Source organism: Crocodylus siamensis, chromosome 4 (genome assembly GCF_052110815.1).
Source record: "Crocodylus siamensis isolate JL-2025a chromosome 4, ASM5211081v1, whole genome shotgun sequence".
NCBI classification, from domain to species: Eukaryota; Metazoa; Chordata; order Crocodylia; family Crocodylidae; genus Crocodylus; species Crocodylus siamensis.
In genome coordinates, this window is record NC_143398.1 from 23,430,923 (window position 1) to 23,455,756 (window position 24,834).

Consider the following 24,834-nt stretch of genomic DNA (forward strand, 5'->3'; position numbering starts at 1 on the left):
GTAGAGCCCAAAACTTCACACAGTACTCTAGGTGTGGCCTCCCTTGTGCTGAATAGAGGGGAATTATCACTTCCCTCAATCTTGTGGCAATGCTCCGACTAATACAAACCAGCACGCCATTAATCTTCTTTGCAATAAATGCATGCTGTTGGCTCATATTCAGCTTGTCTCCACCCTGTCATCCCCAGGTCCTTTTCTGCAATACTGCAGTAGTCAGTATTACTGACTAAGCAGCAATACTGTTGCTTAGTCAGTCAGTGCTCAGCCTGTACTGGTGCATGGGACTGTTCTGTCCCAAGTGTTGGACACTGCATGTGTCATTATTGAACCTCATGAGATTTCTTTTGGTCCAATCCTCCAATTTGTCTAGGTCTCTGAATCCTAGCTGTACCTTCCAGCATATGTATTACTGCCCCCAGCTTGGTGTCATCTGCAAACTTGCTCAGGGTGTACTCCAGCCTATCTTCCAGGTCATTGATGAGGATACTGAACAAAATTGGCCCCAGGACTGACCCCTGGGGCACTCCATTTGATACTGGCTAACAATCAAGCCACTGATTTCTACCTGTTGAGCCTAATGGTTCAGCCAGTTTTGTATCCACTTTACAGTCTATTCATCCAAATGAACTTTCTTAGCTTGCTTGCAAGAAAGTTGTGGGAGACAAGTAAAGGTATATCACATCCACTGATGTCATATCTACAGAGCCAGTCATATCATCATAGAAGGCAATCAGGTTGGTCAGGCATGACTTCCCCTTGGTGAATCTGTGCTGTTTTTAATCACCTTCTTCTCCTCCAAATGCTTAGAAATGGATTCCTTGAGGACCTGCTCCATGATTTTTCCAGGGACTGACATATAGTTATCTGGATCCTTCTTCTTCCTCCTCCTCCTAAAGATAGGCACTATATTTGCCCTTTCCAATCATTCAGGACCTCCTCCAGTCACCATGGGTTTTCAAAGATAATGGCCAAAGGCTCAGCAATCACATCAAACAATTTCCCAGGCATCCTTGGGTACATTGTGTCCAAACTTGCACATGATGGGTATGTCCAGAAGTGCCTCACCTTGGTGCATTCAGAAGTGCCACATGGACTTGTACATGTTGGGTGTGTCCAGATGAGTGCAGCTGTATGGTGTTCTCCACACTACAAGGGCATGCTGCCCAAGTGTGCACTGCACCAGGTTTTTTTTTCCATGGACTTTTTGGCCCCTGGATATTCAGGGGTAAAAAAAACCCCACAGAACCTCCCCCTCACCCCAGTACAAAGCATGCCTGGCCAGTACATGCTACTGAAAAGTGGAGCTGGGCTGTCCAGAGCTGCACTGTGGCTGCTGGCTAGACTCCGCTGTGGCTGCAGCCCCGGGAGGCCCCCAGAGCTCCAAGTAAGGCTGCTGGGGCCAGCCCAGTGCTGGCTCCATCCTCCCCTACCCCATCTCGGGCAACTTGCCGCATGCGAGTGTGTGTGCCACTGCTACTTGTCCATCTTCCATGCATATCTGGACATACCTGTCTAGCTTTTCTAAATAGTCCCAAATCTGTTCTTTTGCCACTTCTGGATGCTCATATCCTCCCCAAACTGTGCTGCAAGGTGCAGTGTTCTGGGAGCTGATCTTGCCTATGATGACTGAGGTAAAAATATCATGGAGTACTTTAGACTGTTCCACATCATCTGTCATTAGGTTGCCTCCCTCATTCAGTAAGGGTCCTACACTTTCCCAGACCTTATTTTGTTGCTGACACTCTTGTTGTAGAAACCCTTATTGTTACTAGGGTTGTACAAAGATTGACCCAATTCGGTGGCCAAATCTCTGAATCCGAATCAACTCAGGAAACCTTTTAATCTCTCTGAATTGAATTGGAACACTGGGGGGGGGGCCTCCCAGCTTGGCAACTGGTTACTCCTGGGTCTGGGGGGGCACCCAGGGTCCCCCCATGGCTGACTGCTGAGCCGGGGGGGGTGAGGGCCCCCCGGTGTGCTTCCTGGTAGACCTGGAAGTACTTCCAGGCCACTTCCAGGTTCACTGCTGAGCGCATGGAGGGCCCCCCCATGGTCCTGTGGGATGCTCCATCTGCCCCAGCATCACAGCATTCATAGCCATGCCTGATACCTCAAGGTATGTAGAAAACACATTTAACGCTGTCTATGGCTGAATTGCTGATTCTCCAAATCAGCACTGAATCTTCAGATTCAGATTCGACTGAATTGGATAGGGGACAGTGATCTGAATCAACAAACTGAATCACTGTCCCTGATTTGGATCAAATCTGAATTGAATATGGCCCGTTTCATATACCCCTACTTGTTACCCTTCACATCTCTTGCTAGCTGCAACTAGAACTGCACTTTGGCCTTCCTGATTTCATCTCTGCATGCCCAAGCAATACTCATACTCTTCCCTAGTCATTTGTTGAAGTTTCCACTTCTTGTAAGTTTCCTTTTTGTGTGTTGACTCACTGAAGAGTTCCCTGCTAAGCCAAGCTGATCTTCTGCCATACTTGCTAGTCTTCCTGTGCATTGTGATGGTTTGCTCCAGAACCCTAGGTAAGATTTCTTTAAAATACAACCAGTTCTCCTGAACTCGTTTCTGCATCAGACTTGTTTCCCGGGTAATCCTTCCCACCAGTTCCCTGAGGGAGTCAAAATCTCCTTTTCTGAAATCCAGTGTCTGCTTCTCTCCTTCTTTCCTTTCCTCAGGATCCAGAACTCAATTATCTTGTGGTCGCTGCTACCCAGGTTGCCATCGACTTCTAAGTTTTGAACCAATTCTTCATGTTTGTGAGCAGCAGGTTAAGAACAGCATAGCCCCTAGTTGGCCTCTGCAACACTTGTACCAGGAAGTTGTCCCCTACACTCTCCAAAACTTTCTGGATTGCCTGTGCACTGCTGTATGTCAGGGTGACTGAAGTCCCCCATAAGAACTAGGGCCTGTGAATAGGAAACTTCCACTAGTTGTCTAAAGAAAACCTCATTCACCTCATCCTCCTGGTCTGGTGGTCTATAGCAGACCCCCACTGTGACATCACTCTTGTTGCTCTTCCCTCTGACCTTAACCCAGAGACTTTCAACAGGCCTATCTCCAGTTTCATACTGGAGCTCTGAGCAATCATATTGCTGTTTTACATGAAGTGCAATTCCTCCTCTTCTCCCCTGCTTGTCTTTCCTGAGCACTTTATAGCCATGCATGACAGTGGTCCAGTTGTGCGAGCTCTCCCACCAAGTCTCTGTTATTCCAAACATGTCAGTTCTGTGACTGTACGAGGACTTCCAATTCTTCCTGCTAGTCTTCCAGGCTGTGTGCATTTGTGTACAGACACCTGAGGTAACAAGGTGATTGACCTATTTTCCAGAAAGGATGAAAATACCTCCCCTGTTGCCCTCTCCTTCTTGTGCTTCCTTCAGGTCACACATTTCCCCAATTACCTCAGGGCTTTGGTCTCCATGGGCATTTATACATGTGCTCTGGGAGTGGGGGGCAGGAAGGGAGGTGCTTTAATTGGTGTGGCCCTGAGCCACTCTAGTTAAAGCGCCTGAAGTGTCACATGTATCAGTGTCCCCATACTGAAAAATGGTGGTGGGGGCACTTTAACTGAAGTTCATTGAACAAGATTTAACTAAAGCACCCATATCACCATTTTGCAGTGCAGGAATACTGATACACTTAACTCTGAAGTCTGCTTAACTCTGAAGTCTGCTGGAGCGTGGTAATTACCACACCTCAGCAGACTACCATAGGGTGGTAGTGGGTGGGTCCTACTCAACCTGAAAGGACGTGGGCAGTGGGGTTCCGCAGGGCTCAGTCCTCAGGCCTGCACTATTCAACATCTTCATCAGTGACTTGGATGAGGGGGTAAAAAGCACCCTGTTCAAATCTGCTGATGACACTAAGATGTGGGGGGATGTGGGCATGCTAGAAGGAAGCAACAGGCTACAATCGGACCTGGACAGGTTACAAGAGTAGGCGGATGTGAATAGGATGGGATTCAACACAGACAAGTGCAAAGTGATGCACCTGGGGAGGAATAACCGGCACCATACCTACAGGTTGGGGAACTCCCCTCTTGTCAGTACAGAGGTGGAAAAGGATCTTGGAGTCATCATTGGCTCCAAGGTGAACATGGGCCGGCAGTGTGGGGAGGCAGTCAGGAAGGCCAACCATATCTTGTCCTGCATCCACAGATGCATCTCGAGCAGGTCCAAAGAGGTGATCCTCCCCCTCTATGTGGCACTGGTCAGGCCGCAGTTGGAGTATTGCGTCCAGTTCTGGACGCTGCACTTCAAGAGGGATGTGGACAGCATGGAGAGGGTCCAGAGGAGGGCCACTCGCATGATCAGGGGACGGCAGGGCAGGCCCTATGAGGAGAGGCGACGGGACCTGAACCTGTTCAGCCTCCACAAGAGAAAGCTGAGGGGGGATCTAGTGGCCTGTTATAAACTAGTCGGGGGGATCAGCAGGCACTGGGGGAGTCACTGTTCCCCCAAGCACTGCCAGGAGTGACCAGGAATAATGGTCACAAGCTGGTAGAGGGTAGATTTAGGCTTGATATCAGGAGGAGCTACTTCACGGTCAGTGCGGCTAGGATCTGGAACCAACTTTCAAGAGAAGTGGTGCAGGCTCCTACCCTGGGGGGTTTTAAGAGGAGGTCAGATGAACACCTTGCTGGGGTAGTCTGACCCCAGTACTCTTTTGTGCCATGGCAGGGGGTTGGACTAGATGATCTACTCAGGTCCCTTCCGACCCTAGAAACTATGAAACTATGAAGTCTGTAATGTAATTACAGAGCATCAGAGCAGGTTTGCTGCACATGTGTAGATACCCAATGTGTAGTGCAGGTTCACTAAAAGTAGTAGAAAGGAAATCTGAAACAAGGGGCTATAGTTTGGTGCATGGAGATATTTTGGGATCTATTTTCATACTGAGGAATGAAAACAGTTGCAAGTGCTAATGTTACATATAGAAATACCCAATGTGCATGTATATTTCAAATACTTCTGTGTAAATGTTCAATACACTTGTATGCATAGGTCAAAATATTCCAAGAAAAGAATCTGAAGTCAGGCAATCTGTAGCCATTTGCCATAAATATATGGTATGATATTCAATGACTGAGCAATGGGCCATGGAATGTCAATGAGAGGTTAAGCACTTCTCAGAATTCAGCCATTTATTTGTGCCAAAAATGGATTTGGGTTCTTAAATTTAGATCCCTTTCTTTTGAAGATTTTGATCATAGGGCTCTTATTCAAAAAACTTAGTTGAATATACTTGTATAAATTCATCACTGTTAAACTGAAAAGCCTCTCTGAATATGTCAAGTATCTAAACCTTCAACCAGTAATAACTACTCTACAACCTTCAGAGAATCAAGGACTTGATCCAAAGCCACTGAAGTCAATGAAAAGACTCAAATTGACTTCTTGACTTCCATGGGTATTGGATTAGGTCCTGTGGATATTGCTGGATGTTCACACCCTTATATACGGTATATATGGTGTGTATACATGTGTATACACACACATGCACACACACAGTTAAAGTATATCTAATGTATATACTTAAAGAACATATCATGGGCCAGATCCACAGCTCTAGCAATAGAACAATCAATGCAGCTGATGAGGAGGTGCAAAAGAACCTTTCCTTTTCTCTAGTATAGGGACAGCTCTTCACCAGGATGGTCTCTTTGCATCTGAGGCTATTCTAACCCATACCAGCCACCACCAGGTACAAAGGGCAGTTATAACTGTCTAGGATTACCAGGGAAGAACAATGGCTTGGCTTTGGCCCCTGTGCCAGCAACTCAAAGAAGGGGTGGTATAGGAGTCATCAGAGCAGCAATAATATGCCTCTGATTTCTTCCTGTGCAGATGAGCTTCTGTCCTTCTATAGGATATCTTGTTGTGCAGCAGCTGGAGTTTGGCTTAGGACAGAGACCTTTTTGTCCAGCATTACAGTAACAAGATTATATTTTGTTCAAGGGAAAGGTTGAATTTGTGTAAGATCTTGATTGTGTCCAGCTGTATAATTTTAACAATATGTGTGTGCATGTATGTGTGTGTGTAGCAGAATGGAAAACAGTCCAGTGCCAATTGTTTCTAAATTCTCCTTATGTAGCTCATATGAAGGACTTTCATTTAGATTTTTGGAGGCAAAAATCAAGAGCCAGACTGGACCCACTGACCCGCTTGAATTGCTTATCACTAAAACCTATAAATTACTAACCTTTATTACTGCTTCTTATTTTAGTAACAGACACACCATACATATGTTGCAAAGAGCAAATGGAAATCTCAGCTGAAGTTCTCTTACCCCCTGGAGTAACCTTGCATGCTTACTTATATCATTGTACATAACAAGCACTCACCCTTTAGGCTGACTCTCAAACTCTTCTGCCCACTGCTCCTGGGCATCTTCAGTGGAAAGATCTACATCTCGGGTTGTAGCAAAATTGAATTCACTGCCTTCAGTTCCATGAAAATAAATGGCGTTTCCGTCTGACTGACAGCTATGCTATAGATCAAAGAAACACACAGGAGGTGGCTGTTACACCAGTATTGTGATGGCAGCTGTCTTGCTCATGCACAGTCATAGCTCAGAGAAAGCCATTAAATAATTTAGTAACTCACGAATGCCTGCATTGAAAGAAAAAAAAAAATCTGTTAATTTTTCTTTACTTTTCTTGAAACACTCCCACCAATAACTGAATTTTAATCGTAATTATTGCTATGCTCTTTAACTTCTGATATTTGTAAGTGTGTGTTGCATGCTTATAGTTCAGCTGCATTTCCTTTTTAAAGCCTTTCATTGTGCCTATTTCAGACAAAACATCATATCCATATGTACAAATAACTTTAGTATAAATCTAGTGATGGATGTTTTCTCTGTTTATGAGATTCATGTTTTCAGACAAATACCTGTACTTTTGCCAGTGAAGTTGTTGGACTATGTTGCAATTAATAGCAGAATGAAGATTAAAAAATAAATATGGAATGATGTCATTCCTTTTGGACCTCTGAAGTTTATTAGTGAAAAGACTAGTCATTTAATTGAAAGTATTATTTTATATAGGCACTGCTTTTCTAAGATTCTTTTCTTACTCATTTGCATGACAGTGACACAGATAATCTAAACTGTGATTAAGCTTTGTACTGAACACTGCACAAATATATGGCAAGAGACAATTCCTGCCTCAAAGAACTTCTTGCCAACACAAAAGCAAATAACAGATGGGAGAAAGGGAATATTGTTGTCACCGGATGTAGAACTGAGGCACCAAAAGGTTATGGCTTGGCCAAGGAGACATAAAAACTGGCAGAGGCAGGAGCTGAACCTGGATCACCTGAATCCGAGTCCACATGACTGTCTGTCTTCCAGAATTTTTAATATTCCATTCCTTGCTGAAAAAATACCTTGATTCTGTGAAAACTACCATTTGCCTGAATTAAATCCTCAGGGTAATACAGTACAGGTTTTCTCTTCCAATTTTGCTAGTGGCTAAAATATTCTTCCTCATGCACTTCTAGTAAATCAGTGAAATGGCACAAGAATCTCTAAAATGCAAATGTCCAAAATATGTGCTGGCAGTTTCTAAAAAGGTCTACTAGGCCTGAAACAGAGCAAAGAACTTAGTTCCTGTCATTAACATCATTGGTTTAAACACTGATCAGGGAGTGCTGGTCATATTAAACACTGACAATTGAAACAAGAATTGGTTCATTACAAAAATTTCCCATTCTTACTTCAATTCAAACCATGAGTAAGAAATATAATAATGTTAAATTATATTGACCTTTTCAGCATAATCTATGTCGCTGGTTCCTTTCTCTCAAACCCTTCAAAATTGGTTACTGTGTCAGCAAAGGGGAATGACTAAAATGGCCAACTAGTCAGAATTTAAAAAGGTCAAGGCATTGACATCTAATTTAATAACTTAAATGACAAAAAGGATGTGCCAAAAAATTAATTTAGCATAATGTACATTCCTTGTCATGACTTTTTAGGACAATGTACAAGAAGTAAGGCTTCACAAAATTCAATGGCTCTCCTTCAGTTTAACTGGGACAGAAAAATTGAATTGAAAGGAGCTTACCTGTTATTTTTAATCTTGGATACTAAAAATAAGGCAGATTAATTCCTGCTTAGCTACATAAATAGGAGAATCTAATATCAGAGAGATACAGCATGTACATCCTGGAAAAGGAACTGTACCTGAAGCCTAAAATTAGCCCTCTGATTTTTTGGTCTAAGGGGATGCAGATTTTTTTTCTTCACTTATGGTGGAAAGACAGCAACTCAGTGGGCACTAGGGGTGTGCAAAATGGGCTGTATTTGATTTGGATTCAGATTCAGCCTCAATTGGGGGCAGTGTTTCGATTCATTGATTTGGATCACTGTCCCTGATTTGATTCAGTCAAATTCAAATCTAAAGATTTGATGCTGGATCAGAGGATCGGTGATTCGGCCATAGACACAGCTTTAAATGTTTTTTCTACATACCTTGAGGTACCAGGTGTGGTGTGTGAATGCTTCACTTCTGGGGTGGATGGAGTACCCACAGGAGCATGAACCTGGAAGTGGACCAGAAGTATGTCCAGGCCAGTTCCAGGTCTACCACCAAGTACGCGGGGGTCCCCCCTGCATTCCCTTGGCTCAGTGATCAGCCATGGGGGGACCAGTCACTGAGCTGAGGGGATGGGGGGGACGGGACATGTGCTCCCCGGTGTAATTAGAAGCGGACCAGAAATGCTTTTGTTCCACTTTCAGGTCTGCTGCCAAGTATGCTGGGGAGGCCCCCACGCTCCTGTGCAGATGCTCCATCTGCCCCAGCATCGCAGCATTCCTGCGCCATGTGGTACCTTGAGGTATGTAGAAGAAACATTTAAAGCTGTGTCTACATCCCATGGGTGGGCAATTATTTTGGGTGGCGGGCCGCTTACCCAGTTTTGGCAGGCTGTTGAGGGTCTCATGGTTAGCCCCACCCTGTGGTCACCATCTTGGGAGCCATGTCTTTGGGCCAGCGCTGGTGGGGCCCAAAGTGGGGCACAGGCTGGCAGGGGTCTGTGGAGCCGGGCTGGCCTGCACCAGCAAGAAGAGGGCGGAGCTAGCCCAGTGTTATAGAACCCCTGCCAGCCAGGACCCTGCGCTCCTGCCACCCTGCTCTGGGCCGCACCGGCACTGGCCCTGGGGCACCGGTGTGGGACCCGTGCTCCTGCTGGCTCACACACCTACTCACTCCCAGTGCCCCCCAGCCCCACAGTACAGACAGGGGGCAGTGCACAGCCCCAAGCCCCTGCTCGCTGGCAGGGAAGGAGCTGGTGTTGAGTGTGGGGAAAAGCAGTCCCTTGCCCACCCGGTGCTCCCTGCTGCAGCTGCTCGCAGCCCACATGGGGCTGTCCTGAGCAAGCACAGGCAGCACCATGCAGGCTGCAAGCAGCTGCTGCATGGGGCACTGGCCACAGGGCAAGTGAGGGGCCACTTTTCCCTGTGCTGAGCACCAGCTTGTAACCTGGCTCTGGGCTTACCCGTTGGCACAGCTGCGGCCCTCCCCACGTGCTGTGCCAGGCAGTGTTGGCTGCTGCTGCCCACCTGGAGTTCACACTGGGCAGCCCACAGGCGGCGGTGGCAAACACTGCCCAGCACAGCAAGTGGGGGGGCCGCAGCTACTGTCACCACACGCAGCCCCGATGGGCAAGCTCAGAGCAGCATGGGGCCCAGGCTGGCAGTGGGGCTGGGTTACAAAGTGGTGCTGAGTCCAGCGGGGGGAAAAGTGGCCCCTTGTCCACCCCGTGGCCGGTGCCCCACATTGCAGCCGCTCGCAGCCCGCGTGGGGCTGCCTGTGCCTGCTGTAAGTGGCTGCAGCAAGGAGCGCCAGCCATAGGGCGGGGAAGGGCTGCTTTCCTCCATGCCAGGAAGGCGCAGGGAAGGAGCCTGGAGAAAAGTTGTGCATGCGGGGGAAGCGGCCCCTCCCCCGCCCTGTGGCTGGCGCTCCCTGATGCAGCCGCTTGCAGCCCACAGGGCTGTCTGGAGCAGGCACAGGCAGTCCCAGGCCCCATGGCCAGAGCTCCCTGCTGCACCAGGTCACTTTTCCCCAGGTTCCTTCTCTTGTCCGCCTTGCTCCCTGCCTGGGGTCCTACCCCACCCTTCCCCCTTCACTTCCCCCTTACCTGCAGTTCTGGTGTAGGGAAGCCATGTGGTCCCAGGCCAGAAGCCCCAGCTGGGGGGGTGGGGCCAGGCAGGCCCTGCTGTTGTGGGAGGTTCCCTGGGGACCAACTGCCCTCGGTTCCTGTCATTTTTGACAAGAACCAAGGAAAGAGAAATATTAATTGTCTAAATTTGTTCGGGCCCTGTGGGCTGGATAGAATGGCCTCATGGGCTGAATACAGCCTGCATGCCATATTTTGTCCACCCCTGCTATATCCAAATTGCTAAATCTTTCTGAATCTCTCCAAATTGATTTGGGGAGTTCCGATTTAATTCAAAGAGATTAAAGTGTCTCCTGATTTGATTTGGAGATTCGGCTGCCAAATCTCCGGCGAATCAAATCAGTGACCGAAGCTTCGCACAGCCCTAGTGGACACGTTTACATGTACAATAAGGTGCTTTTAAATTAATATGCATTAATTTTAATGTGCATTAATTTTAGTACCTCCAATGTGAGGTACTAAACAAACGTGCATTAGGCTGCCTTAATGCACAGTAATGAATGTGCATGGTTTTTAAGTGACGTTTAATGCACAGTAGCCTATTTTACTGTGCATTAGCCTAACAGCATTTTTTTATGTGACACTTCAATGCGCAGTAAAATAGGATAATGTGCATTAAAGTGCATGTGTAAATGCATCCAATCCGTAATAACAGCTTCATTTAAAGAAAGAAACCTAAACAAATCTCAACTTCTGAAATAAACTAACTGCTGTAAATATACTTATCCCCAAATAAAGATCAAAGCAATTGTGGGATGCTGAAATGTTGATAAGCCACGGGCCTGTTTAATACAGTAATAATAATGGCACTTTCAATGTGAGATAGCCTAATATACCTACAGATGAAAGAGTAAAAAGTTTTCACTAGGCTTTCATACAAAAAATATGCATTGATAGCAACTTTTATCTGAAATACAACTTCATATATCATGCCTCTATGAAAAGAATAACTGGTACTACATTGTTAACCTGTAACATGTTTTTATATGTATTTTAAAATAGTTTTTTGGCAAGTTTTGAAGGTCTGATGCAAGCAATTAACTTATTTTGCTACTTAATTTCAGCACCTTCTTAATGTCATAAATGGGAAAGACTCAGGTCATTTTTTCTGTTGTCCAACGTACCATAAAACTCTTGCTTCTTATGCTCCAAAATGGTGAAAATAAGCATACAGAATGAAAATGAATCCTATGATTGCAATGTTTACTTATTCAAGTTTGTATGGAACTGTTTGTGTCCTACTAAACAGACAAATCTTAAAAGGGCATCTGCTCCAGTTCCATATGAACATTTGAATATCTTTTATAGATCTTATATATTTCTCAATTGCCAATTTAAACCCAAGTATGCACTTAATAGTGACTGTCATTTGCAACTTCTTACTTGATGAAAGCCAACTATTAAAAGTATACATTAAAAATATACAGCCTCATTCTCATTTAATTGTTAGGATGTTGTCCTAAAGTATAAAATAATGTTTAGCAAGTGTGACAGTGTCTCTTGAAGAAACCTAGATAAACAAATAGTTTGGCTATTGGCTCAGCAAATTAGCCATGTATGTACTTGTGATGCATGATTAAATTTACATGGAAACTTTCTCAGGCTCCTCTACATGTTGCATTTATCGTTCAATTAATATGTCAATCATGGCATAAATGGCAAGGGTGCTACAAGTGTGCTCAAATTAAGGTGCCATAAAATAGCAAACCAGACATAAGAATGTTCCTTATATAATGTAGATCTTTTATGGCTGGTTTGTTTGGTGCTTTCAATTTAATTTGTTGCATGTCCAGGGCTGCCTCAAGGCTGGTGGCAACAATCAGCTGATTGTCAGCCCTGGCCTTCCATCTATTTACATAGTTTAGTCTTGATTTCACCCTCAAAGAGCCTCATTCTGACTTGCCAGATTTGGGCACCACAGGTCACCTTCAACAGTGGGAAGAATCACTGTGTTCCACTGGTCAGCTACCACCTGCCACAATGATGGACAGCCCCTGGACAGTTAGATGCTGACCTGCCACAGTCTGTCCACCTCATTGGGTGCATGGGGCTAGGCCAAAAGCTGAAAAGCAGAAGGAAACCTCACACCTGGCAAAAACAAGAAACCAAGAACTTTCTGGCTTGGAAGCTGGAATGACAGGACCTGGCTTGATTGACTGTGAGCTGTATAAACTCAATTTCGACACTGCAGCACTCCAAGAAACAAGACTTGTAGATGCTGGTTCTATCCAAGAGGCCTATACCTTCTTTTGGCAAGGCAGAAATGCTGAAGAAAATCATCTGCATGGAGTTGATTTTTCTGTGAGTAACAAGCTGGTAAATATTATAGGAACACCCATTGGGAAGTCAGAGCACATCAGCTCACTTAGACTTCAGACAGCCATTTGTTCTGTGAAAATCATCAGCGCTTATGCACCAACACTCAACTCCTGCCCTTACAAGAAGGATACATTTTATGACACTGCACCAAGTCATCAAACGACTACCATCAACCAAGCGACAATTCCTCCTTGGAGACTTCAATGCAAGAATCCTTTTAAGACAACAACTCATGGGCAGATTGCCTAGGACATTTTGGCATCAGCAAGATGAATGAAAACAGCCAATGATTTCTTGAATTCTGTGCCCAAAACCAACTGGGCATTACTAATTGATGCTTTGCTGGAAAAGATTTCCACAAAGTGTCATGGTGACATCCATGATCAGGTTGCTGGTGCCAACTAGATCTTGTTATTGTTAGGAGGAAAGACCTACCTTTAGTGCAGAAGATCCACAGGTTTCACAATGCTGACTGTCACTAACCACTCCCTGATGATTAACAAAGTGAAAATTACAGCTAAGAAACTACATAGAGCAAAACCTGGCAGCAAGCCCAAAATCAATACCCCTAACATTATCCACTAATCAGAGGAAGTGCCAAGAGTTTGTGAAGGCTTTCAAACTCAGTATGTTTGCAAAATCATTCAGGAAGGTTTAAGAACTACAATCTATGAAACAGCTAAAAGCTACATTTGGAGAAAAGAGACCATCCAATAAGGAATGGTTCAAAGAAAATGCAGAAGAATTATTACCTCTCATCAGCATCAAGAACCTAGCCTATCCGGAATATAACAAGAAGCCAACAGTGAGCACTAAAGTGAGATTTCGACAAGCAAAAAATGAGGTACAGTGAGCAACCAGACACTGTGCAAATCAGTACTGGAAAAAGCTCTGTGAAGACATACAGACAGCTTCATACACAGGAAACCTAAAAATCACGTATGATGGATGGTCTTAAGGAAGCTCTAGGCCCTACTGTCACTAAGGTTGCCCCTCTTAAATCACAGTGGTGAAGCCATTACAGATAGAAGCAAACAGATGTCTCATTGGGTTGAACACTACTCAGAGCTATACTCACTACAAAGAAACATCACCAGTGAATTACTGGTCTGAATACCAAATCTATAGGTCATGCCACAGTTAGACATGGAACCCACTTAAGCAAGGCCATTGACTCATTATCAAGTAGCAAGGCTCCTGGAAAAGATGCCATCACCGTGGAAATTCTCAAGTGCAGGAAAGAAAGCCTATTACCATATCTTCATCAGCTGCTACTCAAATGCTGGAAAGAGGGTGAGGTACCATAAGACATGCATGAAATAAACATCATCATTCTGTATAAAAATAAAGGAGATAAGGGTGACTGCAAAAACCACAGTGGTATCTTGCTACTGAGTATGGAAGGAAAAGCTTTCACAAGGGTCATCTTGGTGCACTGGAAGATCAACCATGAACATGATATTTTACCTGCTTCAACTTCAAGAAAAATGCAGAGAGCAAAACCGACCACTGCACATCACCTTTGTGGATCTAACCAAAGTATTTGACACCATCAGCAGAACAGGCCTATTTGCAGTCCCAGAAATGACAGGATGTCCACCAATCTTCTTAAGTCTCGTACATTCCTTCCACGACATCATGAAAGCAACTGTGTAGTTTGATGGGTCTTCAGACAGCTTTGAGATGAAAAGCAGAGCGAAGCAAGGATATATTTTTGCCCTTAGGCAAAAGGAAACACTACTATATATATATATATATATATATATATATATATATGTATACTAGTGATATTTCATTTTAAATCACAGAAAAATGTGGATTTGGGTTACTTTTTTTAATCCAACAATTGGGGATTTTTTTCATCAGAGAAAACCAGGATCCCTGCTGATAATGCTGCCCTTATAGCTCATGACAAAGACCTACTACAAGAACTCATGGATTGTCTGGCATTTGCTCTCACCATCAGCATAAAGAAAAAAGTTTGACTAGGACAGGAAGTTCTGCAAGAATCATCAACCATCCTTAATGAAAGCCAGTCCAAAAGTTGAGCTATCTAGGCTCCACAGTGACCATCAACCTCTCACTGGATGAAGAGCTTAATGTTTGCATTGGAAAGGTTGCCACCACGTTCAGCAGAGCGTGGAACAACTCAAAACTTACCATTAAGACCAAAATGCTAATGTACAAAGCTTCTCAAGTATGGTGGGGAAACATGGACAACTTATTCACATCAAGAGAAAAGGTTAAACAGCTTCCATCTGCACTATTTATACCACATACTCAACATCAAATGGCAAGATAAAGTTACAAATGCAGAGGTTCTTCAAAGGGCAAATTTACCAAGTGTGACAGCCCTACTCAGACAGAGATGACTGCGCTGGCTACACCATCTGAGTAGATGGAAGACAGATGTATACCCAAGGACATGCTATATGGGGAACTATTAGAGGGAACAAGAACAACAGGATGTCCCCAAGCTTCACTACAAAGACACATGCAAACGAGATACGAAGGCATCTGGAACTGATCCTGGCTAATAGGAAACCTTGGCAAGTGATCAGAACAAGTGGCATCATCATCTCCAGCGGGGCATTAAAGTCCATAACAGGAACTGGCTCCAACAGTTTGGAGAGAAAAGAGTCTGTAGGAAGCAAGCAGCTCCTGAACCACCCAAACGTGACACACACATTTGCAACCGCAGCCACAGATCATGCAAATCTCGTATTGGACTATTTTGTCACGAGACATTGCAAACCATTTTTTATGTCATAGGCTGCAATTTCCACCATCTCTTGAAGATGAAAGGATGCCCTACCACTTTGCAACTGATCAGTCTCCTTGGTACCACTTTTTCATTTTGTGTTCTAGACTATGTACAGCATTCTTATACTCACAAGTACTTAATGAGATCTTCAAAAAATTAAGAAAAATGCTAGAAACATACTTAATTTCTGATCTATATTACCATCCAGTAGTCATGCCTGTAATCTAACATATTGCTGAATTACTTCAGTCTTACAAAGAGCTCACTGTTCTCTGGGGACTGAAATAAAACAATCAAACTCATTTTTTCTCTTGATCAAAACATGCTCTTGATCCGAATCTTTAGGAATGAAATACTATTGTTTTGACTAATATGCCATATCACCTCACGCCAAAGTAAATATTTAGCATAAAGATATAATTGATTTCCAGCATTTAAAGATTTAGTTTTAAAAGACTTTTACATTACAAAAAAAGTACTAAAATGTGATCAATTATGGTATTTTGAGCCAAATTAGCCAGTGGTATAAACAGGAATCACAATTTCATTGCTACCAAAGCAGTTACATGTGCTTGTTACAGAAATTAGTTTTCCTTGTGTTTAAGATACTAGACATATGTCTTGTGTAAAGTATCATTCCAATGTTAATTACATCTTTATTACACTTCCTTTTTTGAATGAGCATATATAAACATATCAAGATAAAATTGCTGAATATTATAGTATGTAAAGAGATCATATGGCACCATATATAAGGGGAAATTTTCTTCTTACTTTGGAAGCACCAGTTGAAGTTCCATAATTCATGCGGAGCTGAAATTTACACTTAAAACAGAGATTCAACTCAAAAAGAAGAATAGAGCATGGCATATCCTTCGACAAATGGCAGCACTTACTCTCTGAAAACAGAGTAAATCTTTAGAGAATGTATAAGTAAATGGGCTAAGCAATCAGAAGGGTAAAATTAATTTAAAATATGGGTCCTTGAAACATTTTGCAGCCTGTGTTTGATCAAATTTTCTACCAAATTATCATAACAATGTATTATTGTAGCCCTTTCAAAGCCACTGCCTCTCCTACTGTCCTCAGTGGAAGGGATGATACTGGGCTGCTAGTGAAATAGTCACTTTTGAATGGATTCCACCTCTCATTGCTGCTGATGGGAATAGAACTACAGCTTCTGAGGGGAAAAACAATGTGTGTATAAAAAAAAAATCAGTTTAATTAATATGACACCATGAATCCTATTGTGTGCTTGTAATACTATCCTGTACCTGTATCCAATAAACAGGACAAAATTAAGGTTGTTTGGGTGTCTAAACTGAAAAGGAATTGGAGTATGCCGATATCTGGAATGCACAGTTAAACACTTACGTTTTCTAATGCCTGTTTTCAGGATAAATGCAAAATCCCTACAAACACCATTTCTTAACATCCACAGAGCCTTTTGGGGTCTATCTTCATCTCACCTGTCATTTATCATGGCGTACTAAGAGAGGAACTCTAAGCACTCACTGGTCCCTCATGCCACCCTGCATCACTTGCTAGATTTTCAAGTACCTTTGCCCTTCACAACTGGAAGCAATGCCCCATAAATATATTCAAACTACTTCACTGTTCTCCTTCAATTCCTTCTGATAGCTCTATTTTGTGGAGGTGCCTAAAACTGTAACAATTACATTGCTTTGTTCTCTGCTTATCATGCTGGTCAATATTGTCTCTCCGACTCCATATACTACTCCATAGGTCTGCATCCAGCCATTGTCTTTTTATCTTATACTTAGGTTTCAAACTCTGGGACAGGGTCCATGTGTTTGCCTTGTTTTTTTTGCAGTGTCAAGCACCATGATCAGAGCCCCTACATGCTATAATGCAAATAATAAATAATAATAAATGATAATTCTGATGGTTCAGTTGCTGGTATGTATGCAAACAGTTTAACATAGCTTTTATCTAGCTTTTTTGGGTTGTTGTTGTACATAAATTGCTCTATCAAATTAGTCCTTTAAAGTGCAGCTGTAATATTGTGCAGTATTGTTATATCAGATGGTAAAACAGCATGCTATGCCTAAAATTTAAACAAACAATACTTTATTTTCCCTAATCTGAATACTACTATCATTTTGGCTAGCAAATGCTGATCCAGATTGTCAACAGACTAGGCTTCCCTCTAAAAGCAGACAACATTAGTTACTCATGAATATATCTAATCTATTAATAATTCTTAGTCATCCTAGCTCTGAGGCAGCTTCTTGGATAAGAAACAGCCCACTTGGAGCACTACTGAGGGCAATTCTGCAGGGTCTGGTAAGTTTGCAACGCAGACCTCAAACTCCTAAATCACTTGTGTACTCTTGAAAAATGTATCTATTAAAATTGTTTTGTATTACAGTAATACCTGGAGGTTACGGCAGAGATCGGTGCCCCATTCTGCTGAGCCCACCATAAAGAATGAATGCAGTTAACATGCATAATAGACAAGGGGAAACAGAAATGCAAAGAAGGAAGTTGCTCAGGGTCACACAGCAGATCAGTGGCAGAGCAGAGATCTGAACCTAAGACTTTTCATTTTCCAGCCTGTGGATTAGCCACTGGACCACAATCTCCCAAGAGAAAAAAAAGCATCTGATTTCAGTTTGGTAATAAGCACAGTGTAGTAGAACTTCAAGTTGACTGAAGTCACCAGCAACAAAAGAAACCATCATAAACTAAAAGGTTAGTAAAATGGGGGGGCGGGAGGTGGGTTGAAACACCAGTGACTCACTAAGAGTGGGAGACACAGAACACTTGGATCCCAATGAATTTTGGTTTATAAAATCAGGCTTCTCTCCTACTTGTTTCTGTAAAAATTGTGAATCAACAAATATTTTCCCATTTCCCTTATTATAACGATTTCCTTTGCTTGAAAAGCAGAACACGGCGTAACTAAGTGATACAATTTTGCCACTCAGAAAAGCATCAACAGGAAACATCGGTGCAAAATTCCTGTGTAATAGATTTTTGGCTTCTGTATTACATATCATCTTCCTGAGGTTGATCTCCATTCTCCAATGTAAACGTTAGTGACTTCACCTCTGTGCTTTTAAAGTATGTGCTGCCACCTTTACCATCATTTAATTAGGTTTTTATCAAAGACAAACACTGATGCACCTCTTCATATTATCTCTCTGGAGCCTAATGGTCCTGATGATTCTTTCAGGCAGCTGTAGCATCACAATTTATTTTTTGGCGACATTGCTTACATTGGAATGAGCATAGTGGGCATTTTGGCAATGCCAGCTTGTGAAGAGCTGGTGGCAGATGGAAAGAAATCTGCCCAGTATGCTTTTACCTTTCAATGAGCAGAGAGTCATCAATTTCCTCCATTAAGGAGTTGTCATTTAACCCGCCCAGCTGGAGAAGCATTTCTGATAGCTGGGCTGGCTGGCAGTATACAATCCAAATACAAAGTGCGCTTTAAAAGGAAACTAAAATATCGTTTGTAGGCAAATTGAAAATGCATGGCTTTGACCGCAGCCAATTTTTTAATGACTGTAATATTTTAAGTGATTATTTTTGCCACTTCAGATTGCTCCTTAGAGAGGAGAGGTTTTTTAATTAAAATCTAGGCAATGCAAACAGATGAGATATGAGAAGCAGAGGAAAGAGAAATAGGATGAAGAAAATTAATTAAAGCAACATTGTCAGAGGAGCCATAAATTAGACATTGTGTCTTACTGGGAATGAGTTATGTTGGTATTTGGAATTTTAAGATCTGAAACATGATAACAGGTAGATGGATTATCCTGTGCTGATAACATTCTAATTCACATTCAATTCCTCAACCACTGAACATATTTAAAGACATAATTGCCTTCATTTAGAATTACAAAGTTATAGGGTTTTGACTATGAGGGCTTCTGGATTGAAGTACTTTGTACAACTAAGAGAAAAACTGTAACGGGTTGAGAAAGCTTTCCCCATGAGAGGAATGGAGTTTCTAATATTTCCCACACATGCAGATTTTCAGATAATTTAATTCTGGTTAGAAAACGGAAAACTTGGCTAAGAAAGCAGTCCAGGTGCAAAAGGAACCTTCCGCTTTGAATACAATGGAATGAAACTTGCTTTGTCATGTGATGAGAAGTGCTTACACAGGATGTTTTCATCCATCATTTCCACTGTCACTCAAATTTAGCACTTAAATGTTGGGGTCAGGAAGGAATTTTACCCCATTGTCAGATTGGTATGGACTGTGGGGTTTTTGCCTTCCTCTGTAGCAGGGGCATGGTTCTGTGCTTTAAATCTATTGAGTGTATTTAATAGCCCTTGAAGAGCGAGGTCCTGACTGCCTTTTTTCCCTTCTTTACCTGTGGCAAGTTATAGGGTGCTATCTATGCCTTGTGCCTTTGGCTTCCACAGTAGATCACCTCCAGAGGTCCTTTCCAGCTCTGCTTTTCTATGAAGCTATGGCCCCAACAGATGTTACACTTAAGATCTGAATAACCAGTTAATTACAACTTAAGTAGTAACCCAGCCACATGTTCATTCAATTAATGGCATGATAAAACAAGGAATAAGCCATGAAGTTATAACACAACAAATGTGTAATAACTTTGACTGTTTCCCATCACAAAACAACTTGAGCATATGGACAACCCCAGGGGTTTGGATGAGCTCCTGAGGCTGGGGCCCTCAGCTGTGGAAGGTAATCGGATCAAAGGGATTCCCGTGCTCCTGCAGCTGGGAGATCTGATTAGGTGATCAGTGATCCCAGCCACGGAAGCACATCTGAGCCAAATCTTTGATGCGCTTCTGTGGCTGGAAACTCCAGTACTCCCAGCTAGTAGAGTGTATCTGAGTCAATAGATCCATGTGCTCCCATGGCTGGGAGGCCCAGTCAGACAACCAGTGCTCCCAGGCATGGGGGCAGCAGGCACCCAGCTTGCCAGTGCCTGGGCTTCCACAGCACTGGTGATATGGTGCTATGGGATCTGATCCATGATCCTGCGCTTCCTGCCATGAATGTGTAGGAGGTAGAATTGTTTGGTTCATGGTTCAGATCCCATCACGCCTTTAACTCAACATCTTCTAGAAACCTATGAAATATCTTGCTTACTAACAAATCACTCACCATTGGTTGAACAGTTAGTTAACTAGTATGTGTGCAGATTTAAGATTCACTGATGTTCTAGTATTTCATAAGTGTATTCTGGAGCAGTGAGCTCAATCCTGATCTCCCACTGGTAAAAATTGGAAGCAACTTAATTGAAGACAGTGGGGTTAAATCAGTGTAAAACCAGTTCAAGTTATTTGTTTTCTTTTTCACATTTCACCAATGCCAATTCATTATATTGCATTTTACAGTGAACTCTCAAGTCTGGCTCCTTTGTTGCATATATCAGCTTTAGGGGCCTGAAGCCAGTGGATCCTGTCATGGTTTAAGGATTTTGGGGATGCAGTCAGGAAGGCCAACCGCACCTTGTCATGCATGCACAGATGCATCTCAAGCAGGTCCAGGGAGGTGATCCTCCCTCTCTACTGCAGACAAATCATGCATGGAGGCAGCAGGCTGGGACTTTTATGTCCCTGGTCAAGAACCTCCCCTTCCCCACTACTCTCAGCACCCTCCCTTCCCCTCTGTGCAGCATGTCCCCTCCCTTCCCAATCCTGTTCTTGCCCTCTCCGTTCTGGGTGCAGGAATGGGCCAGAGAGATTGCTTGCTGGTGCTGGTCCCACCGCTCCTCCCCACTCCTGGGGCTGAGGGAATGGCTGCATGGGAAGCAGCTGCCTCTCTATGACCCTGCTCCCAGGCCATCAGGGACCACTGCAGTGGAGATCAAGCATAGACCCACCTGTTGCTGCCACTGCCACTGTCCCCAGTTCTGACAGCACAGCTGGATTGGTGAGGAAGGGAGAGGAGGGTAGGTGACCCTGAGCATGGAGGGCAAAAGAGGGGGAAGCTGAGCATGGGGTATACGACATTGGGAGAGATTTTTACCTGTTTCCAGGACTTAAAGTGCCCAGCTGCTGCTTCTGTGATCTAAAAGGGACCACCATGATCCAAAAGGAGGTGCAATTGTGCCACTGCATCTCCTCTGCATTCGCCCTGATTTATATACATTTTTTAGAAATAATATTGGTATAAGCACCTATGTATCCAGATGAGGGGACTTTACTGTTTTAAAAATATCAGTGTCGCCCTGACCTAGTTACATAAATACTGTGTGTAAACAAGCCCTTAGAGTAGCACTGGGACTGTTCTGACTTGTGCTGGGGGCTGAGAATAAAGGAGAAGAGTTTAAAGCCAATGCTCTTACTCCCTCTGTTTTGTAAGTGAACATGGTTCATCCAGAGTACAGAACTGGTATCTCAAATACACTGTGCTTAAGAAATAAAAAGGAAACCTATAATTTAATTCATTTGAAATAAATAAATGGGACACTGTAATGAGTTCATAATGATAATGATATGAACAAGATGTTAGTGTCAGGATGTCTGTAGGGAAATAGGCACATTATGGCACTCATGACACTCCTTGTTCGACTGAGAGTTTAATGAAGGTTTGGCAATCTAATCTGGAACTGCTTTGTGGGAAGTTTACTCAGTGCTTTTTGCCAGCGTCTTGTAAGCTTACATGCGTCACTTGTCTGCTTGCTGATGCACAGCAGTACATGTTCAGGAAAAAAGATGTGTAAAAACTATGAGACCTACGATGTACAAATTGCTGAAACACTGGGTGGGGCAGAAGTGTACGAGTGTTCACAGATATATTTCTAACATCTTTTGGAATGCAAATGTTCACCATTTTTCCCATTCATGACATAGAATAAATTCCTGATTTTGGGAAAGTTAAAATACACTGAATGAAACCACTGTTCATTGTAAATGGCTAGGCACAGTCGTATTTTTGGAATACACAAGAAAGCATGCAATGTGTCAACAGAGCAAGTTAGTAATTAGCAAATAGATAATAGGTTGATTTGGAGACTATCCCACAGTAGGGTGCTCCTATCCACTTGATGGGTGGTGGTGGGAGGGGAAGGGGAGTAGACAACATGCTTAGAATCCTTCAAAAAACAGAAAAAATCCACAGTACTTAGCACATCTCTAACAACCTGAGCCAGTTTTATGAGGACAGTGTTTGATTTTGGTAAGGACATACCTCAGTGATCTTAATAACACTTACGAGCAGTGGCAGGATAATTGGAGGTTCCTTACTTGTAACTAGAATTCTTTGAGATGGACTCAGCATATTTACACAGGTTTGTGCACTTCAAATGATGGACATTTCTCATTGTAGTGCCTGCTAGAGCCCTTGAATGCTCTGATAGTGAGGTTACGAAAAAAGGCATGCTGGCTTCTGCTGTACCATTTCTTCCATTACCTCATTGAAATCAAGATTTCAGCAGGATTCATAATAACAAGGGATGGTGGGCAAGGAGTGTGAATATGAAGAGTCAAAGAACTCCAGTAACAAGGAAGTAGTTTTCCTTTCTTCTTTGAGCATCCTCTGTATATTCCCTCTTTGCAGTGATTAGCAAACAATGAAAGGGAGGAGTTGGGTCCTGGTTCAAAAATGAAGGGATGTCTGTGTCACTAGATTTAGTGCTTGGCAGTGACACACTGAGGGCCTTGGCAGATGTAACAGTGATTACATGATTAACATTACCTGATAAACTGTAACATGCCATACAATTGGTCATTTTTGGCAAACCAGACACGTAGAAGTCTCACAATTAATTTGAAACAGCTTTATGGCTGGTTTGTATCATGCTTTACTTTGAACATCTGGCATGTGGAGCCCAACATCAAGCTTCACAGTGTGGCTTTAAATGTCCCTGCACGTTGGGACCCCATTGGCTCCCTGTGGCAGGGACATTTAAAGTCACACAGTGCAGCCTCATGCTGGGTTGACAAGTTGGTGGCACAGGGAGCTGGGTATTGGGGAAATCCCTGAACCACACAGTTCTCTATGCTCCAGCATGTGTGCAGCTGGCTGTACATATCATTTCAAGGTGCTCTGTTCATGCAACTGGGAATTGGGGAGCTACGTGGTCTATGAACATATGTAGCTGCATGCCTTGGCAGACATAGGATGGGATCTGAGGAATTTTATTCCTTAACCCAACAATTGTGCATCCTGCCATGCCAGACCTTGAATGTCTGAAAGAGTCATGTTACACTAGGGGGTGATATTGGAGGCAAAACAACACCTGATCTACATGCCTTGAACATCTGGCATAGTTGGATGCATAATTTCAGGGATATTGGCTAAAATTCCTCAGACTCATTACACAATTACATTAATGTCTGCCAGGGGCCTGAGAGATGTCACAGAATCAGAGAAATGTAGGGCTGGGTGGGATCTCAGGATGCTGTCTAGTCCAAATCCCTGCAAGATCACTGATGACTAAACCATCCTATACAAGTATTAACATAGTCTTAAAATTTTATGGAAACCCCTTTAGCATAGCTACCAGGCCCAATGCCCCAAAACATCAAAAAAACCTCAATTTGCCATTGGTAAAGCAGGGGATTGAGGACACTTTCAATGTCCTTCTGCCACAAGGACAGAAACAGTCATGATCACTCCATTCTTAAACCAGAAGCACAAGAGTAGCTATGTTGTTTTCTGTTTGGCAGGCAGCATGTACAGAGCAAGCATGGCATCTCCAAAGCCACCCTCTATCCCTAGCCTCTAGCCATCCAGACTACAGAATCATGGAAAATTAGGATTGGAAGGGATCTTAGGAGGCCATCTAGTCCAAATCCCTGCTCAAAGCAGGACCATCCTCAACTAGATCACCCCAGTCAAGGCTTTGTCTAGCTAGGTCTTAAAAACCTCCAAGGATGGAGATTCCAGCACCTCTCAGGATAACCTGTTGTAGTGTTTTACTACCCTTCTCATGCAAAAGTTCTTCCTAATATCTATTTTAAAACTTTCCTTGCTGCAACTTGAGACCATTGCTCCTTGTTCTGTCATCTGCCACCACTGAGAACAGTCCAGCTTTATCCTCTTTGAAACTACCCTTCAGGTAGTTGAAGGCCGCTATAAATCCTCCTCAGTCTTCTCTTTTTCAGACTAAATAAGCCCAGTTCCCTTAGCCTCTCTTTAGAAGTCATGTTCTGACTTCCTAACCAGCCCCCTAACCATTTTTGTGGCCCTTGGCTGGACTCTCTCCAATTTGTCCATATTCTTTCTGTAGTGGGGGGCCTCAAACTGGACACAGTACAGTACAGGTAGTCTGCAAGCCCCTGACTTCTATCCCTTCCTGTCTCAACTTCTATAATCAGTCAAGCATAGAAGGGGAGAATGAGCAGTTGGAGTAATTCTAGATGGGTTTGAGCAGAGTTGTTCTGACAATCAGTTTGCCCACTACTTGCTTAGTATGTTTTGTGTTCAGTTGTATCAAGGTAATAATATTTATGGGGAGAGGTGGCTCATGTGGGTTGGACTACCTAATGTTGACTTTCAAGGTCCTAACTAGTAGCATGGGCATATCACTAAGTTCTGGAGTGTGCACTTTTGATTTGCCCTGATACTTATGAATCTAGGGAAGAAAACT

General features: G+C 43.3%; 1 protein-coding gene across 1 annotated transcript in view; it reads right to left on the bottom strand.

Annotated features, from left to right (window-relative positions):
* RELN (reelin) overlaps positions 1–24,834 on the bottom strand; it is a 567,367-nt gene that overhangs the window by 199,781 nt on the left and 342,752 nt on the right. The window contains exon 11 of the mRNA XM_090041978.1: positions 6,366–6,511. Within this exon, the coding sequence (XP_089898104.1) occupies positions 6,366–6,511 (146 nt within the window). The remainder of the gene's footprint in view (positions 1–6,365; positions 6,512–24,834) is intronic.